Source organism: Lissotriton vulgaris, chromosome 3_1, assembly GCF_964263255.1.
Source record: "Lissotriton vulgaris chromosome 3_1, aLisVul1.2, whole genome shotgun sequence".
Classification (NCBI taxonomy): domain Eukaryota; kingdom Metazoa; phylum Chordata; class Amphibia; order Caudata; family Salamandridae; genus Lissotriton; species Lissotriton vulgaris.
In genome coordinates this window covers 415,023,624-415,044,136 of record NC_141689.1, presented here as the reverse complement: position 1 = coordinate 415,044,136, position 20,513 = coordinate 415,023,624, and the positions used below count along the sequence as shown (strand labels likewise).

The following is a 20,513-nucleotide window of genomic DNA, read 5'->3' as shown; positions in this document are numbered from 1 at the left end:
AAGGGCCAAGTTTATTGGTATATATCATGAAAGGAAAGTCATTAACCTGGCTCAGATATTGCTGCCCCGTGCAGCTTTAAAAGCCTTTATCAACCCACGTGCTTGATCAGGTGATCAGGGTTTCTCCCATCCCGTCCCAACTAAGAAGGCCAGGCAAAAAAAACGCCTCGCGTTTCCTGAATCGCTGAAGCGTGTTGTGAACCTTGAGGGTTTTGAAAGCCTTTCACGCATGCGCAAAAGGTCCCAATGCTCGCGAGCTTGTCAGCTTGCGAGCGCGCGCGCCAAGAAGCCCAGGGACGTGCAAGACTGTGGCTTTATGGAAGTTGAGCGTGCGCGTACACGTTTATACGTCATTCGGAAAACCTTGGAGAAGAGCGGTGACCGGCGCGCGCACTCTCTGTGTTGACAGTGTGCGGCGCGTGCGTGTTGCGCGCTGCCTCGGATGCTTGGCCAGCTACCTCCCCTCTCGGCAGCATTAGCTCTTAGTGTGTGTCTGACTGAGTGCGCGCTAAGGAAACCAGGCGGGGGTTCATCCAGTGTGCCTGTACCTTCCCTTGACGCTGCTTGCTGAGCCCCAGGCCGAGGGAAGGACAAGGATCGGGAGCAGAATCGGGCAGAGGGCGTCCTGCCTGCTGCACTCACATACAGTGCTGCAGAAGTAGGAGGTGGTAGCACAGGGAATCGTTGATCACACCCACCTCCCATTGTAAAAGGAGTGCAGGGCACGAACTAACCTGCGGCAAGAGCCGGCTGCTGCTCTCACTACATGTGTACATGGATTATCTGGTATGTCAACTTTCTGCATTGTTACATTCATGCTCATATTACCTTAAGCTGACATCTGCCCTAATTTTACTTTATAATGTGCAATTCAGTAAAAATAATGATTGTCTTCTGAGATCCACAATAGCCACTGTTTGATGGCTCCCCGAGGTCATCTTCTAGTTTGTTTAGGACTGGCATGGACTTATGTTAACTTTTTCTTTTATCATAGGAAACATGCAGTTACACAAGTGGTGAAGTTAGTATAGTGCAGGTGCAAGAGAAACACACAAAAACACATGTGTGTAATTTGTAGAAGTTACAAAATATTGTGCAGTGCCACAATTTTAGAGTCCGTTCACTTAGAACAGTGAAGTCAATGCGTAATGCTAGGTCAGGCAGATTGTATTCAGTGGTGCTGCATATGGAACGTGTATTGCCACTTGTGGCAGGCATGACTTGATGAACTTGTAAAGGCAATATGCAATGATATAAGTACACGAAGCTATTTTGTAGAAGTGCAAAGAAAAGTTCTCACACTGTTTCGTGGAAAAGTGAAGGAAATGCTTATTGTTAAGAGAGTGAAATAGTATTCACATGGAATCGCATAGAGATCTCAATTTGCCACTTGTGGCAAGTGTGACTTGTTGGACGTGGAAAGCGATTTAGCAGGAGTACAAAGAAAATGCATACGGCCACATTCTATTCTATGGCACCATATATAAAGCACACATTGCCACATTTGGTAATCTCTACAAACGACTAGTTATTGCTACAAGTGTATTGTAATTGTTTGTAAGCACAATGGCATTAGAGCCAGGTGTATCTGTGGACCTATACATAAAACACAATGCCAAGTGTTGCAAGTCTGAAATATTTAAAAACACACACATAATGCCAGAAGTGTGCAATGTGATTGTATTTGCGCTTCTGCACAATCTTTAACAATTATCTATGGAGCAATTAATCAAATACACATTGCCATGAGAGTCGAATTTCATTTTGCGAAACCACATACAAATTACAATGCTACGAGCAGCAAGTTGTATATGAAGGCCGAATTTGTTTGTGTGTGAATAGAAAGAACTCAAGGCGACACGTGCAAAAGTCAGTATGTTTAGAAAAAACGTACCATAATGGATATGCCAAATTCAGAGTGTAAAAGCAGATTTAGAATTTGCAGTAACATACATGCCAAAATGATATCAAGTGCAAGTAACCCACAATAACAAAAGCAGCAAATTATAGGCAAGAGGTGCAAAAGACATTGTGAGCAATAAATATCTCATTAGGTTCCATTGAAATGAGTCTGTGGGAATATACAAAATTAACAATGCCACCCACTGCTGTGTAAAGATTAAGTGGATGAACAAAACAAATAGGCCCAAGAAACTCACAGTATCAGTGTCCTGGATTGATTCTCTGCAGCACAAAGAAAGTAATAACACAAGTTCCAAATTTTGTTGAGATGAAGATCCTGTACGGTGGTGGGAATGCTGAATTAAAATGTGTGCAAGTGGAGAAGTGTGTAGTGTCACAATTAACAAAGCTTATTTCATGGCACTGCGTAAAGTAATGTAAAGCTCTAAGTGCGGTATCTAATCGCGTGGCAAAACCAAGAAATTGTACAGGTACGTTCCACCAATTCTTATGAGTGGAAGGAAACGAAACATGCAGTGCCTCTGGTACGTAACATACTCCATTCAAGTTAAGTCACAGTGCTCCCAAAGTTAAACATGCTCCACTTCAAATGATATAACTCATTACGTCAAAGCAATGAAATTCCTTCCAAGACATAATCCATTCTGTAACATTGCAAAGAAATTGTGTAATAATCTGCCTATCAAAAACCTCCTAAGTGTCTTTCACTACATAAGAACTTTGCACATTCATCCATGCAAAATGAATCTACGTAGAGATGCAAAAAAAGTGTAGTGCCAAGCCCATTCCGAGCATGTGGAAAAGCACATACTATTAAACGGGGTACATGCTCTAACATTGAAATGCAAAGAACTGTCACGTGGTGGTGCATGCAGCTTCCCCGACATTCAGTGTAAAGATGTCGTCACTAGGGCCCATGCCTTTTCTGTTAAAAAGCAAAGGAAATGTGAATTGCCTTATTTATTTCACAAATGTGCAAAAAGAACACAGGGTACCAAGCCACTGACTAACCCATTATCACACAAGTTGAAACAAATGCTGCCATCCTTCCAGTGCCCAAACCCATTCCAAACAAAAATATCAGCCAGAATCGATCAATGTATTATTATTAATATTATTATTATGATAATTACTACTGAAGGTATGTCTGTCCCTAGTATATAGAAATTCCCAATAGACGACCGCAGAGAGGTGGGCGCATGTCCAACAAGAATATTTAAAATGTACTTCACTAAAACTTGTTCCCACATGCTCATTCTTGCCTCAATTAGACATTTTATAGTTCCTAATCAGCATGACCTTTTAAATCCTTACCATATCTCATCCCCTTGATTGCCCTATCGACGTGTACGTCATAAAGTGTGTGCCAAGGGCAGCATCAAAGTAATGAAACACTGATGTCAAGAGAAATGCCCTTGCAAAGTGTGTACAAGGTCTGTGCAAACATTTGGCGAAGAGAAGACACTCCAGCGATTATAGGGTTAATTTGTGTACCATCACAGTACTATAGAGAAGTAAATGCAGGATTGAATCTTGGTTCTCAGGGAATAATAGAAGACATGACGGAAACTAAAATAATAAAACAGCCATGATATGTGGTCTCTGATGATAGAATAAAAAACACCAAATGTTTGTCTGTTCAGTATTTCACCTGTTTATAATTGCCCCTTAATTACATAAAACCCAATTCAGAAACGTAATTTGTTCCTGTGTGTATCCAGTTTTTCTAAAACAAAGGTATACTGGGGCACAGTGAGATTAAGTGATTAGCTGAAAATCATTGAATTTAGTCAGGCAAAGTTGATTTTGTTAGAACCCATGTGTCCTGGATTCATAATCGGAGAAATAGTCTGGGTCACAACCACCGCCTGTGATAGGATTTGTGTATAGGAAAATGCCTCCATTTCCCCAAGAGACTTGTACCTCGGATATCACAGGAAGGCTGGGGTCAGTACTTGTGACTCATAATGACTACAACTGAATGTGACCACCCAACCTCCCTTTTAATAGACTAACAAGTAGGGAAGTCATACGTTTTCTTAAAAGGCCGGTGCCCCTTAAAGGATCACATATAAGACATATTTCCTATGTGGTTTGGCTCAGCAGCAAAAAGATGGGACCACCTGATGCTGGTCCTTAAAAACTTCTCTGTTTCCTCCCAAAGTTCACGCAAGTTCTTCTCAATGTTTCCAAAACAACATCCTAGTTAATAGTAACTGTGGACCCTAGAGGAATGACACAGATGATCACTAAAGGTTCCCTTTACCCAAAAGAACAACATTCTGAACCAATCATTCTCATGTCTAGCTTCAAGATTTTGTCACTATTTGCTACAGGAGATTGGAAGAGCCCATAGCCTTCTAACCCTCTTTAGGAAATGTCCGAAGCCCCACTTATTAATTAATCAGCTTATAAGTTGACAGCTTCTTGTTCCATGGGACTTTGGTTTGTTAACAGATCTTGTATAATTCCTATTAATTGTCTTTATTACCGTACATTGTGAAGAGCTTCGTTGTCATTGTGGCTAGGGTTGCACTAAAGACATTTTTTGTAATAAATAAATAACAGAATATAACCAGTGATGTCTTCTGTCCTGGCCTTTTTAGGGACTATTGATTGTAATGTAACTGATTAGAGATCATTTAAGAATGTGCACATGTGCTTGGGAAAATGTATGCATAAACCTATAAATGCGAGATGAAATGTCGAAGAAATATAAACATCACTCTAGCTAAACACGTGCACTGATTGGCAAATAATTATCATTATTTTTATAAAAACACACATATCTGATAGCAACTCGCATTGCTCAGTTCCTTTCAGAATGAAACCTTCACCAGGAGTGTTAAACCATCAGTTTCAAAATAAAATAGTGAACACGGTCCATTGATTGTGTAACCCATATTTTAACATCAACGCAATTTGTAGCCTAACCTGTTAAGCAAGACTAAACTTCAAGTTCAGGCTAAACTTCAAGTTCAGGCTAACAAATGTAAAGCTAAAAAATAATGCTTTACCCCTTGTAGGTTACGAATCATATATTTGTATCATATAAAACAAAAAATTAAATTGAATGTCATAGTTTCATGCTCACCATGAAGGTTTCATATTGAAATGCATTGAGGAGTAAAAGTTACCACCAGTCAAATATTGAAAGTGTAAATACATACACCACAGTGAAAACTAATTATCAATATAATCATAATATACTTTTTTTAAGTACTTTGCTAATCAAATAAACTTAGCACTAGTACTGTTGTATTGATTTTTGTACTTAATGTTGAATTCCTTTAAATGCCTTGAAACATTTATAATTTTAGTTTGAGGGTTTTTTCCAAGCGCTTGTGGACAGACGTTTCTTTTGATTGTTGATCATTTAAATTACTAACTATATTGTTTGAGCTAAGTGACTGGAACTTTTTACGTAACACGATCAAGAATATGATCAAAATGTAACTATTGACTAGAAGTTAACTATGAGTGCAGACCGAATGCGTAGGTCAACAAGGGTGGAAACACTATAATAACTGTGAAAGGACTCACCTAGCGGGAAACCAGGAGTTTTCCAAACAAAGGCATTAGCTATGGGAAAGTGTCGGGGTATGGCAAGGGCATGAAATGTGATATAAAAATACTGAAATGAGAGCACTAGTATCTGAATGTCAATTTAATGTGAACCTCCATAGACTGCATTTCCTTCTCTCTTGTATATTGCCACCTGGTGAGATTATTTATTTTGCCGGGGAATGTAACAGTAGCTTTGACACCGGGCGGGTGACCACCAAAGCTGTTTGCTAGCCCCAGTATAGTCAACCATTTTTAAAACCTTGTTGAACATGACTTGTGGAAATCTAATCCTGATGTAGCCGAGCTATGCGACAAGGAAATACTGATATTACTTTTTGGAGACAATGCTGTGTTATCATAAACTGAAAACGACATGCATAAGCAGATGGATACATTTAATTATTATTTAAAGAGTAGGATCCTATCATTAATGTTGGCTAAACTTAAGCAATGATAATGAATCGAGACGAGTTCGAAGAAGACCTATTCTAATCAACTTGCAACAAGTAGAATTTGGAACTCCTTTGACAACCGTAGTATACGGTATACAACTGTTACAACAAAGTTTTTACCACGCACTACCATTACAACGCAGGCATTACCACGCATACCATTACAACGCATTGCGCTGGGGGGCGCTCTAGGATAGGGAATAAGTATAATTTTATATCCAACACCTTCCCTAGTGTCCACGGGGACTGGAGTTAGAATATAAAATTATACTTACCACTATCCAGCACCTCTAAGCGCTATGCGTTGTAACGGTATGCGTTGTAAATACCGCGTTGTAATGGTATGCGTGGTAAAAGTATGCGTTGTAATGTCATACATCCACAGCATACATTTTAGCCGGAAACTAGACCGGCATGTACAACTAGCGTATGTTGCTGGTGTCTTTAAGCAAACTACCAATGCTGCCCTCAGTTTAAAGCATAAGGTTGGTAGCCAACCCCTCAGCGTAAATATAGAGGTGCACAGGCAAAAGGTTGTTGCCCAGCCACATAAGGAGCTGGACACTGGGTATGTGCGAATACAAGAAACCTTCAAATAATCAAGAACAAATTTCTAAGATCTATATAGAAGGTAGGCCACAGTACTCCCTTAACACCTCGTACAAGCGCCTTGAGACCCTTGCGGGTGAGTAGTGCCCTATACAAGTATCAATTTACCTGGGGCTTGGCATCAAACCAGTTTACAATATAATTGTAGTACGTTGTATTTTCTCTGAGTGTGACACGTACGGAACAATCCTATTGATTTAAGACAGAATACAATCCAGCAAGTTAATCAAGAGTGTTGGTCCCTAAAGCCTAAACATATTTCTGCTGATATAGCACTTCTTTGTTGACACTTAACTATCTTTCCGTCATTCTACCATGCAGATTTGAGCAATATCTTGACTGGTTATATCCACAGTATTGACACGTTTTATGTATACAATTTATACTTGGTTCCCTCCCAATCAAAGACTGTATGGCAGAATAGAACAGTTTGTTGCCAAATGATGTTTGTGGTTGTTAATTGGGGGCCGAGAGATTGCATTGCACTTTATGCTATTTGGAACGTCGCAAATCGCTTGTTTCGTTATTTAAATTGTTTACCATTAAAACTTGTATTTGGATATTTTGATGTCAATTATTACATCTATTGCCACAAAGAGTAAATAGATTTTTGTTGACTTTCGGGGCAGGGTGTGTGGGAAAGTTTGGATTCAAAAATTATCACTAGGTTGCTGACTTTATAGGTAGTTCAGAGAGTGGTGTTTAGGGCATGGGATCTCAGGTGTATATTAGGCAAAGTTAGCGCTCCTTCATTCATTAAAGCACATGGTCCAGGTCTGTGCCCGAACGCGTCGTGTGCAAGATGTATGCATGCCCCGGCTGATTTCTTCCACATGGTTTGGTCATGATCCTGTTTGGAGCAGTTTTGGGGGTCCATTGAAGTGGAGCTAAAGGAGATATTGGGCTGGGAGGTTCCTCACTATCCACGCCACTCCTTGCTGGGGATCACTGACGGGCTGGACGGGTCCAGGAATGATAAGCGGTTTTGCAGCATAGCTATGATGGTGGCCAAGCGGGACATTGCGGCGGCTTGGATAAGCCCTGATCCTCCTACCCTGGAGAGGTGGCGCAGAGGGGTGGACTGGTGTGCGATCTCAGAAAAAGACATGTATAAAGCTGAAGGGCGTGTTGAGAACTATCGTAAAGTGTGGGGGAAATGGCTGGGGGCTGTCTCCGGAGGGTCCGAATTAATTGGACTTGTGTTCGTCTGGGTTATTTTATGGGGATCGTGATTGGGGGGTATGGTGATGATGTGAATGAACCTGTATCTGTGATTTCTGTGCATTGGCTGACTTGTTTCTATGTTTTTAAAATCAATAAAATTTGCTTATCAAAAAAAGCACATGGTCCAAATGCGGAGTGAACGGGGATTATTTGTTTGACTAGCTAGATGGAAGAGTCCTCTATGTACATTTGGAAGTTCACTTCTGCCATGGAGTTTATATATAAACATGATACAATAGGCAGGAAAGGTACTATGCATAGGAAGCACCCTAGGGCACCTGGCACATGGACAAATACATCAACTCGATCCTAATTTTTTCGCTGAAAATGTGGACCAATGATTGAACCTGTAACAAAGAATGTCTGGATATGTCAGCCTAATTTACCATCCTTTCCAGCAGTTTTGTGTTGTTACCAGTGTCATAGACTGCAGAGAGTTCAAGGTGTAGAATGGATTTCCAATTGTTATCCATGGCGAGGAGAAGCTTTTCATTTAGATTGGCTACAGCTGATCCATACAGTTGTGCATCTAGACCCTGACTGGGGGTCATGGGGGGGGGGTCTTATTTAGTTTAATTTAGTTTTGCACTTGTTAAGTTACCTCCCTTTCCACGATCTTGCTAGGAAATGGGACAGTTGGAGATAGGACTATAGTTGCACAAGATTTTATGATTGACTTTTGGCTTTTTTAAACGGGAGTGATGATGCCATGCTTGAGAAATTATTTGAAGCATGAGGCTGAGGAAGGGTCCATGGGTGACTTGGATGTTATTGTCATGGATGACCTGCTCAGCACTTGGAGGTCTCCAGCAGTGTGTAAAATGAAGAGAATGCTGATTGTAGCATTGGCGTTGAAGTAAATGGGACGGTAATTAATGCCAGTGTTTTGGAGACTATTCCAAGTTTGGCAATTTTGATTTGAAGAGATTGACATGGTCTTTGCATTGTTGTTAAGTAACTTGTGTCAGATTTCAAGTCATCTGGCTTAGATTTTCCATAGTAAATAGTAAAGATTTCCTGTTCCATTAAATGCTTTTTTTTAGATTTTTAGTAAACAAAGTCTTTTTGGCTACCTTAATTAGAAAGAGGTAGCCTCTCCTAAGTGCTCTACAGTGACCTTTGTCTTCTATGGTCTTAGATTTCTGTCATTGATGTTACTTGCTGGGGTTAGCATTGTTCATTTCACCTAGTCATCCTCTGAACCAGGTATGAGTTGCTTCCATGCCTGCCTTGAGTTTCTCATGGAGTTTATACATTTGAAATGATGTGTTAAGGGTAGTAGACGTGGATTTACTGTGCCAAGCGATAGATTTGTATGGTTAGTTTAATTTACATAAAGTAGTGATCTGACCATGCCTAACTACACATTAACTTCCCTTCAAACAATCATGTTATGTCACTACCTGCAAGATTGCTCAAGTTACAAATGGGCAACTTGCAGCACTATGCGAACCTCCACAATAAATAATAAATATCTGTGGTTGCTCCACGAAGTTTGAACGTTCTAGTGTGTGGCAGGTGGTGTGCATTTGCCTGTCCACTAGTTAGACGAAACCTAGTGCCTGCATATTTTTGACGAGATCCGCTAAATGTTTTGTTTCAGACTTGTCGACTCATAATGTAGGTTTAAGTCGCTTATGACCAGGATTTTGTTGACTTTGGCCTGAAGCTGTTGTGTCATTTCAGAAAATTCCTTCATGAAATTACTGTTGTGTTCTGGGGCATTCAATTGCTGCTAAAATTAGAGAGCTGTTTGGGTTGATGGAGCAATGTGTACCCAGTGCTTGAAATGGAAATATAGGGTTGTAGGCAGCGCATTAAGTGGGCAGGGTCCATCTGGGTCTCAGCCCTGGTAAAGAGTAAAAACTAGCATTGAAGCGGGTCCTTATCGTGCCCTATTTCATGTCCTTAATTTAGTGACAAAAACAATGATTGATTTCTGAACAATAAATATAAAATATATTTAGGTAATCCATGTCGTGATATAGGTCCTGTTTATATTTTGTGTGTTACTTAATCTTTCATTCCCTAACAGTGTTTGCTATTTCCAGTATTTTGTGTTTCTGTATTATTTTTGTGCAGCATATTAGCCTTGCATAGTGCATCATTTGAATGGAGTCACTCCCAGGTGTTTATAATGGGCTATATTGAGATCTTTGAAGTTGAGACTGAAGACAGTGTGAGTTTCTCACAGTGCGTCAAAAAGGTGTTTGGAATGACATGTCATCCAGTCCTTGGCCTCTCTACAGAGCAGTTAGAGCAGTGGTCACATATTGCAGTTGGGATTCTGTGCAAATGTTTGTGAGGAGGTACACAGTGGTCAATATTTTGACAAGGCAAAAAAATGCATTGCTTGCAGGTGAGTGGGTGCATTGTGTGTTTGGGAGGGTGTTGAAGTGAAAAAGGTGCAAGGAAGTGCATTCAGGAGAGAGTGAAAAGAGGGTGCTGAAGAGAGAAAAGACACAGGGGCAGATTTATGAGTTCTGGCGCATCTCTGCAAATCAGCAGGGATGCGCCAGAACTGATGCGTCACGCAATTCCCTCCTTGCGGCACCACAGATGTGCCGCATTTATAATGCGGCGCACCATGGTGCAAGGAAGGGCAGATGCGTGACGCATCTTGTGGTGTACGGGCGGCGCATTGCTGGAGTAGCGTCGCAAGTGCGACGCAACTCCTGCAATGTGCAGAGGCCACCCATACATAACGTGGTGCGTCACTCCTTACGCCTGCTTCAAGCAGGCGTAAGGATTTGACCCAGCAGCGTCGTAAAACTGACTCCGTGAAATCTTGTAGATTTCACTGCGTCAGTTTTACGGGGCTTTCCTACGAAGGAACGCCCACTCTGCGACAGAACGCCCACATGAAACCTGACGCAGGTTTCATGTGGCACAGGGCTTTACAACGTGACGCATCTGCCTAGATGCGTCACGTTGTAAATAGGTCGCAGGGATGCGCCACGTTTCCGCACTGTTGCGTGACGCAACGGCGGTGTAAACGTGGCGCAAGTCCGACATAAATCTGCCCCACAGTGTGAAATATGCAGATGGAGGAGATATCCCCCATAGACTGAACATAACCAAAGGGACACTATGAAGGCCCCTTCCACGCAGGCCTCAGTAATGTTTTTAATTCCGTATCGCAATGTTAGAATTGAAACCTTTTCATTATTATTTTCAACAAAATCATTGTTGTTAATTATTTTAAACAACTAACAGACACTGACAAAGCCAATAGTCCTGTCTGGTTTTAGGTGTACATCAGTTGTTGTGTTATATATTTGGATGTAACAACTATCAGAAAGCTCAGAGAGGAACGAAAATACTGGCCGGGTGGAACAAATTGGGTTTGGCAGAAATGTAATTTACATGTTTAAGCCATATCCTAATAGCATAGTCCACGCCCCTTTTAACCCCCCCCCCCCTTACACACCTTTGTCACCCCACTTATAGCCACTGTCCCAGAGTACCTGTTTACTACTTAGAAGCGCTGACACACTCCAAATAAAACTATTGGACCTCTGCTGAGAATTGCAGGTATTCTCCCTTTCAAAATAAAGAAGTGCATGTACTCAGTACCTGACCATTCAAAGCACTGTGTGTAGCTGTGCACTTAACAAGGAGTAGGCTGTGCGAGGAATTTCGGTGAAAATCAGAGCTCCCCGTCCTGCTCTTCTGCCCCTCGGTGTTTCTGGATTAGGTGGTGCCCCGGTTTGAGTGGGTAGATTGGGCCAGCGATAAACTTGTCTTTGGAACACGTTCCATGGGGTCTACTAAATGGCAGTTATACTCTGTAAGCATTTGTGTCTGTCAGGCCTGTGCTTCAAGGCTCAGTAACGCTAAAAGAGGGTGGCCGGTACACTACTGTCCTGGTTGCACAAGGGAGAGCAGTATCACCCCGCCCAGGTATTTTGCCAGAGGTGAGGCCTAGGCCGCCTCTCCGCGGCTCAGGGGCGCGCGCGGCCATCTTCAAGGCTGTCACTTTAGCCTCTGCTGACCGACTCTCCAGGGTAGAAGGTGGCACCGGCCCTTCTGTGCCGGATATGCTTTATAACTGGCATTCTCTTCCTGAACATAGGATGTGGATGCCCCTCGCGTGCTGCTTTAGTTCGGCCACCAGGAAATTCCCAGAGGACCTTTCGACAATTCTCGGACCTTCCTCGTGGGCGGCCCAACTGCTGTTTACAAGTCAACGCTCCGTCCCGTTTTTGGAGGTGCAGAGAGTAGGGGGCGGTTGGTGCTGCCAATATTAGCTTTATTTCGCTGTTGCGACTGTTCCTGTTCTTGACTAGAGTAGGAAAGTCACTGTTTTCTTTTCCTCGTTCGTCCTCGCGGTGCCTTCCCAGGCTGTGGCCTTCGCTTGTGTCCCTACCGGACGGGAGCACGGCGCGCGCTTATCAGATCGCCACACCTATTAAACGACAATAACTCGAATGGCGAACTGAAGTATGCTGCAGGTCCGGCCATTTGGCTGCAATTAGATCTCTAAAGATATGACCCCGGCTGCTTGTTTTGAGAGAGCTCGCTTTCAGGTTTGCTCCAGTGATCCGCGCTCCGCCCCAGGCGCGGGCTCCACTGAACTTGAGTGCTTTGCTTGCAGTGGCGAGTTAAAGATTGCTTAATGAACCTGCCCTCCCGCTGTGGGTCGCAGGTGCGTGCTGGAGGCTGCACCGGGCAGGTAGACACACTGCTAACTTACTGGAGACATTTGACAGCACTAGCTTTGTTTTCCCACACGTGATTTTATGTTGCAATGTAACCATTCCTGCTATTTGAAATAGTTACATCTAACAAACAGACTTTTCTAGCACGATTTTTCTTTTTTAAAAATAATTATCTCTTTATTAACATTTTCAAGCATGAAAAAAGACATTTTGCAGTATTGTTACAGTAGCTCTGGGAGAGGAGCAGCCTTACTCCTAAGGATCCTTGTAGAAGAGACTTGTGCAACATGAGGGGGGAGCGCTCCGTAGACGTAATTCCTCGGCTACCGCCCCTTCCAGTACGTCCATCCGCCACCTATCATGGGTCGGGGGCATTGCTTGTGCCCAGTGAATTGGCAATATGGCACATGACGACCCCAGGCCAAAGAGAGCGCACTGGTAACTCTTTTTCCTTCTTTTCTTATGACATAACATGTACTTTTGTATAGCACACGTCTCAACCGAAAGTCTCAAGGCGCTGAATAACAGATGTATATAGTTACCCAACTCAATGGTACTCATTTTATCGACCTCAGATGGATGAAAGGCTGAGTGGACCCACCGGGATTAGAACCTGTGACTATGAGGTCAAACACGGGCCCCTGCAGTGAATGCATTTGTCCACTGCACCATTAGACCCGGCTAAAGGCTTATGACCAGACCCGGCTTATGGAGTGGCAGAAGGCCCACAAGGCAGTGCTGGATGGACTGGGCCACACGTATATCCGTAATCCGGCCCACCGAGCAAGAGACTTGCGTCCAGTACTAATGTAGTGCCCTGCAACTCCAGGTGACGTGGATAAAGCCGGCAGATGACACCTCACACCCCAGACAGTCAGCTGCATGCGTTGGATAAATTCTAGTAAGCCTCTGAGGGGACAGATTTACCCTGTGTAGGTAGTAAAATTGCGTTAATTTTACTTGAGCGTTGCTAGCAGTCTCCCGCACCTGTGCCCTGCTGGTCCGCCTCCACTCCTCATCTGTGAGTGGGGAATCAGATCACCTTCCCCCATGGTGCGGGTCCTTTTAATATCAATCTGCCTGTCTCCCTTCAGGGCCGCATAGATACGGGATATTGTTAAAGGGTGGTTTTTACACCAGCTTAATTTGAGTTGGGGTGCTCTATCTAAAATAAGGAAATACATGTGTGAGTGGCAGGACTGAATCAGGATTATTTTCAATTTATTTGAAGACACCATTTTAAACAATAATGTCAAGAGACACTTAATTATAAAGCCACTTGGTCCTAAGGCACCTATGTAAGCCCGAATCCAGTATAACCTATACCTGAGATTCCTCCGAATTATCAGGGAAACCGGTCCATATATTGTGGGCTGTGTGTGATATACCGACATGTTGCAGGTTCTGTCGCTGGCCAACCCCAAACATCTCGCCTGCTTCGGCTAGAGTTAAAAAGGAGTTGTTAAAATAAAGGTCCCCTGCAATCCGGAATTGTCCCTCTATCCATGGCGTTGCATTCACGGAGTTCTTAACTCCTTTCGTGCACCTGACGAGCCCAGCTCGTCATGAGTCACAGTGGAGCTGTACTCATACGGCCGCGGTACGCCCACGCACAAATAATTCTGCATGGCATATAAGCATCTCGGTAGTAGTACCATCTTGCTCAGGGATAATCACCCCATGACCGAGAACAGTAGAGTCTTTCAGAATGCCACAGAACAAGTAGGATCTTGCACAATGTGGCCCATGTCCAGGTCATATTGTTGGTGTTCGTCATGTGTCACCTGAATCCCAAGGTATCGGAAGTGGTTCGTTTCCAAAGCGAGACCCACCTATGGTATGTCTGCTGCCGGGCATATGGCCAATGCTGCCAAGGGAAACAGCACAGTCTTGTGGTGGTTAACTCTTAGACCTGATACAATCCCAAACTTGATCATAAGTTGTAACAGCTGAGGGACAGATTGGACTTGGTCAGTTACGTATAGTAGGGTGTCGTCTGCATACATAGACACTACATGGGTTGAGTCACCCACACACCCGCCCAGTCTGTCCCTCAGATAGAGCGCCAGAGGCTCCATGGCAAGGCCGGATAGGAGCCTGGACAGTGGGCACCCCTGTCTCATACCCCTTCCGATGTTGATGGCCTCTGACACCACTCGATGATGCACGCTCGCGCCCTGGGCACCGTATATAACAGATGTATCCAATCCAGTTACTGTGGGCCAAAGCTCATTCTCTGAAGCGCTTCTCATAAATATGCCCAAGAGAGATTATCAAATGCTTTTTCTATGTCTAAAGTCACCTGAGCAGCCTCTTCTCATGCTGATCGGGTGGCGTGTAGGACACGTGAGAGCCTCAGGAGATTCATATGGCTGCCCCTGCCTGGCATAAAGCCATACGGATCAGCGCGACCAACTGGGAGACCACCCAACTCAGTTGTTCTGCCAGATCCTTCGCCAGTAGTTTGACATCTACAGTGAGCATAGATAATGGGCGGAACGAGCCTGGATCACAGGGTCGCTGCCGGGTTTTGGCAGCATGACTATGATTGCCTCTAGCATATGGTCTGCCAGAATCCAGCCGCGGCCTGTGCAAGTAAGAGTGGTGGGGCAGTGATGCCGGGTTGGGGGGAGGGGATTTCGACGGACGATGACCAGGGAAAATTAAATAAATAGTTAATTTGGGTATCTTTCCTACTTCAAAAGCCAGGCCAACATGCAACCTGATCGATCCCCCTCCCTGTGTAGTCCGATGGTAGGCTTATCGCACATGACGGTCCAGCCCTCGGCGACCCTTCTGTGTGTGTTTGCAACAGCTATGTGCCCTTCCTCCCCTTCCAGCGTTTTTAGTTGAAGCAGGGTCAGGCGGGCTTCACCCTCTGTCAGCCCCCTTTCAAGGTTTTTCGGGTATCATACATCTTCTCAAGGCATTCCTCACTTATCACCACTTTGAAGGCGGTCCATTTGTCCCCTCTCCACTCAGTGAAGTTCCAAATGTCCTGTAAGTAACCCTGCAGTGCCACTTGTATATCTACTGTGAACTCGGAGTCTCCCAGCGACACTGGTCTGAGTCTCCACAGAGAAACACAGAGAAACACGGGGTCTCTGCCTACCCAGGTCACGTTTCAAAAGGAGAGAGGCATGATCCGACAGGAATCCACCTGGTTACTCACCCCACTAATATTCAGCGCCCCATCTGTAGTTATGAGGAACCAATCTAATCTACTATGGGTGTGATGCGTAGGGGAGTAATAGGAGAAGACCATCCACTTTGGGCATTCACCACACTCCCTCTTTCGTGCCCATTCCGTGTCTACCTCCCTCTAAGTGTTTCCCAGGCTCCTTCATTCTGGTTCAGGCACCATCCATGTGCTGGTGATGGCCATCTGGATTTTTATCAACCCATCTGACAAACCCCTACCAAATGGTCATGGCACTAAATTTCTGGTGATTCCATCTCATTATTCTGATTTTCACAGATCCGAAGAAGAATAAACTAGAAGTTTCTATATTAACGTTTAGTAAAATATACATACTTACTCATTCATACTAGTTTTCTCAGCTATTCTGTATGTTTCATATTGAAAAGTATTAGAACAATTTTGTGTGTTTTTTCTTCCTGACTATAGTCTGTGTGTTTTTAATTTGTGCTTTATTTGATGAAGTTGCTACTCATTTAAACGTGTGCAGCATAATTGGTAGTTTAACTTGCCCTATTGTGGAGTGTTGCTCAGGTATACACTATACACTGGTGTGATACTTGTTTAACGAGTCGCATAGTGTGCTGTATCTTTTCACTAATCTCCCAGTGGTCCCCCGTCCGTTCTTCCGCGAGTTGGATACCCTTCGGGTGTCCCTCATCTGGGGCACAGGCAGTAGACGAATACCCCTTGCCAAACTACAGTTGCCCAAGGATAAGGGAGGACTGGGTGCTCCATCCTTTGAAGCTTACTTTCTGGCTGCTCAGCTGCGCTGGGTGTCACGGTGGACCGTAGGCAGAGCATTGACGGAGATACACACTATGGCAGGACCAGTTACAGCCCCAGTTATACACTGTATGCTACTACCAGATGCTGAGTCTATATCAGATTGTCTACTCCAAATAAAAGTCGCACAAGCATGCCTGAAACGTATACACAAAATGAGCCACCCAGCCCCTTTCTACTCTCCCATACAGCCACTGGTGGGTTTTCTTAGAGGCCGAACTCATTTCACGGAGCATGCACTGCGCATCTAGACCGAGCACGCAATCACAGAAGCAGGCGCCCTGTATGAAAACCGGCAATTACAGACATTTGCGGAAATTCCCGCCGGTATAGACCTTCCAAATGGGCAATTCCTCACGCACAGACAACTTTTGATGGAGAGCCGAAGATTGTGGCGCACAATAGACACGGAACAACCCACACACCCAGTCCTACACACTATCTTGCGGATGGGTTCACTTAGTAACATAGCTGTACAAAGCAGAACGAGAACTAGGCACAGTCACCCTAGCCCCTCTACTGGAAAAATGGGAAGCAGAGTTCCAACGGCCCCTCCATGATGAAGAGTGGGAACGCGCCCTTGAGTTCCTGAAAAAGGTGTCCCACAACAACCGTTTTAAAAACATACAATACCACATGCTGCATCGTGCATATCTGACCCCAGAAACGCTACAGCGTTATTACCCCAACTCGCACTTCACCGGGGCCTCCTTTCTTCACATGTTCTGGGATTGTCCTGCACTTCACACATACTAAGATATTTCTCCTTGGTGCATCTCCCCTGGGAAGGCGTATCTTTTTGGCACATTCCCAGGTCTACCAATTATGGTAAATCTGGGAATGCGTCAAAAACCCTGGGAGTTGTGTGGGATCAACCGCACAGCGCCCATGGAACGCCTTCCCAGGGCAGAGTAAAGCAGCACAGCGGTTTGAGCTGCATTGCGTTACTCCAGATTTATGAAGTCACTCAGGGCAATGCAAGGTGGCCTTGAATGACTTCATAAAGTGCATTTTTGACTTGCATCGCTGGTCTGCGGTGCAAGATGGACGTAAATCCTCTCATAAATGTGCCCCTAAGTTTAGGTCTCTGCCAGAGTTTTGGGCATGCTGGTGTATTTCATGCTTAAAGAGTGGAAGTAGTGATCTCTTACCGCCTTTGACAGTTTTACTGTTTTTATTGGTTTCAAGCATAGGTGTCAATAGTCAACAATACCCAATACCACTTAGCAATATAGAATCACAGTTTGGCCAAACGTGCGCTAAAACCATGTCCTGACTTACACAATTAAACTTCACGGGCTCGACCAGTAAGATGTAGTCCTGGTAGACTGGTGGGGGTATTTACGAATTGCCCTGATAGGCAGTTGTTGGCTCTTCCAGTTACTAGGGTGGGGCTCTGTGGCAGAGTCAGCAGCAGTGGATTGCTCCAGGAGATATGACTGTAGAGGGGTTCATATATCTCTAGGGCGGGAAGAGGGCGGCAGGAGTTCAGCATAAGTGTGCAATTGTTCTTAGCAGTAAGTAAGGTAATTCAACCACTCTTTAAAAATTGGGAGCCCTTCCCCTACCCCATCTGCAGGCCACTCGTCGTTTGGCAAATAGGAGTGTTAGGGAGATGTACTTCGGCAGTGATGTGGTCAATGCTTCAGTGTAGCCTAACAGGGTAACAAGGGGGTCTTCTGGGATATGCGGACCTGTCATTTTGTCAAGTGCCCCCAGCACCTCCGCCCAATATCTCCGAACAAGGGGACAGTCCCAGGCCAGGTGTCAGTAGTCGGCTCCCTCCCTCCCACAGCGGTCGCAGCGATCAGTGCCGCGGAGATGAAGTTGCATGAGGCGCGCAGGTGTATAGTATTGACGGTGTAGGTACCAATAGTGGATAATGCGCAGCTGGCTGCTAGCAGACATTTTCTCTGTTTGCTGACAGCAAAATGCCCACTGGTCGTCAGTGATAGGGGACTCTAACTCCTCCTCCCACCGAGTCCTGGCTGCAGGGGGGTCGTGAGCACTGTCTTTTTGGGTGGTACGATAGAGAAGTGAGATAATATGTGCAGGGGTGTCTTTTTGCAGGAAGCTATGCAGTGGTGACCGTGAAGGGGGTTCCAGTGGGGAGCACGAAAGTCACAAATGGTTGCTTATCATGGGACTATTAAAGTCATCCACTGCTTTTGGCTGGAAATGTAGCAGCATTTGTTGGCATATCTAAATTAAACAGAACATAACCCAATAATCTACAAAAAGCAAAATAACAACACATGTAAAACATAACCGGTCACAGCACAACAAATCACTTAAAACAGAAAGCAACAAACACATCTGTACTCAATACAGCAAAATTGAATTGCAATAAAGCAACACCAAAAGAGCAGCCTAAAAGAACAGCAGAGCACATGAACACCATAAGAAAATACCACGTAGCAAATATGCAACATTTTTGTTGTTGTTACACATTACCAACCAGCTCTTGAATTCTGTTTTCATATTAGGCTGGTTAAAGACTGCCTTAACTTGCCACCAAGGAAATGAAATCTCGCCAAACAACAATGTTTTGTGATCTGGTCCACGTTGTTATGTTCCAGAAAGCTGTGCTGCTTCGGTGAAACGCCTTCCGCTGGATTTACACTGATGATCATTTTCGAGTAGTGCAAGCAATGGTCGCTCCCTTTATGTAGTGCCTTTCCATGCTGATGGTGTAAATGTGGCACTCCCTATTTCAGTGATCCTGTGTGAACATGGACTGAAGACCGCTCTGCAACTCTGCAGACCTCTCTATAGCTCTCTGCAACTCTGCAGACCTCTCTATAACTCTCTGCAGACCTCTCTATAGCTCTCTGCAACTCTGCTGACCTCTCTATAGCTCTCTGCAACTCTGCTGACCTCTCTATAGCTCTCTGCAACTCTGCAGACCTCTCTATAACTCTCTGCAGACCTCTCTATAGCTCTCTGCAACTCTGCAGACCTCTCTATAGCTCTCTGCAACTCTGCAGACCTCTCTATAACTCTCTGCAGACCTCTCTATAGCTCTCTGCAACTCTGCTGACCTCTCTATAGCTCTCTGCAACTCTGCTGACCTCTCTATAGCTCTCTGCAACTCTGCAGACCTCTCTATAACTCTCTGCAGACCTCTCTATAGCTTTTTGCAACTCTGCAAACCTCTCTATAATTCTCTGAAACTCTGCAGACCTCTCTATAGCTCTCTGCAACTCTGCAGACCTCTCTATAGCTCTCTGCAACTCTGCAGACCTCTCTATAACTCTCTGCAGACCTCTCTATAGCTCTCTGCAACTCTGCAGACCTCTCTATAGCTCTCTGCAACTCTGCAGACCTCTCTATAACTCTCTGCAGACCTCTCTATAGCTCTCTGCAACTCTGCTGACCTCTCTATAGCTCTCTGCAACTCTGCAGACCTCTCTATAACTCTCTGCAGACCTCTCTATAGCTTTTTGCAACTCTGCAAACCTCTCTATAATTCTCTGAAACTCTGCAGACCTCTCTATAGCTCTCTGCAACTCTGCAGACCTCTCTATAGCTCTCTGCAACTCTGCAGACCTCTCTATAACTCTCTGCAGACCTCTCTATAGCTCTCTGCAACTCTGCAGACCTCTCTATAGCTCTCTGCAACTCTGCAGACCTCTCTATAACTCTCTGCAGACCTCTCTATAGCTCTCTGCAACTCTGCTGACCTCTCTATAGCTCTCTGCAACTCTGCTGACCTCTCTATAGCTCTCTGCAACTCTGCAGACCTCTCTATAACTCTCTGCAGACCTCTCTATAGCTTTTTGCAACTCTGCAAACCTCTCTATAATTCTCTGAAACTCTGCAGACCTCTCTATAGCTCTCTGCAACTCTGCAGACCTCTCTATAGCTCTCTGCAACTCTGCAGACCTCTCTATAACTCTCTGCAGACCTCTCTATAGCTCTCTGCAACTCTGCAGACCTCTCTATAGCTCTCTGCAACTCTGCAGACCTCTCTATAACTCTCTGCAGACCTCTCTATAGCTCTCTGCAACTCTGCTGACCTCTCTATAGCTCTCTGCAACTCTGCTGACCTCTCTATAGCTCTCTGCAACTCTGCAGACCTCTCTATAACTC

The 20,513-nt window shown here is 44.4% G+C and overlaps 1 protein-coding gene across 3 annotated transcripts in view; it reads left to right on the top strand.

Annotated features, from left to right (window-relative positions):
• The first annotated feature begins 229 nt into the window (after positions 1–229).
• ARL15 (ARF like GTPase 15) overlaps positions 230–20,513 on the top strand; it is a 1,767,906-nt gene continuing 1,747,622 nt past the window's right edge. The window contains exon 1 of one of the 3 annotated variants that reach the window (XM_086960627.1): positions 230–786. In XM_086960627.1, coding sequence (XP_086816753.1) covers positions 775–786 — 12 coding nt within the window. In that variant the 5' untranslated portion in view covers positions 230–774. The remainder of the gene's footprint in view (positions 787–20,513) is intronic. The other 2 variants (XM_086960629.1, XM_086960626.1) reach the window with 2 other exon arrangements.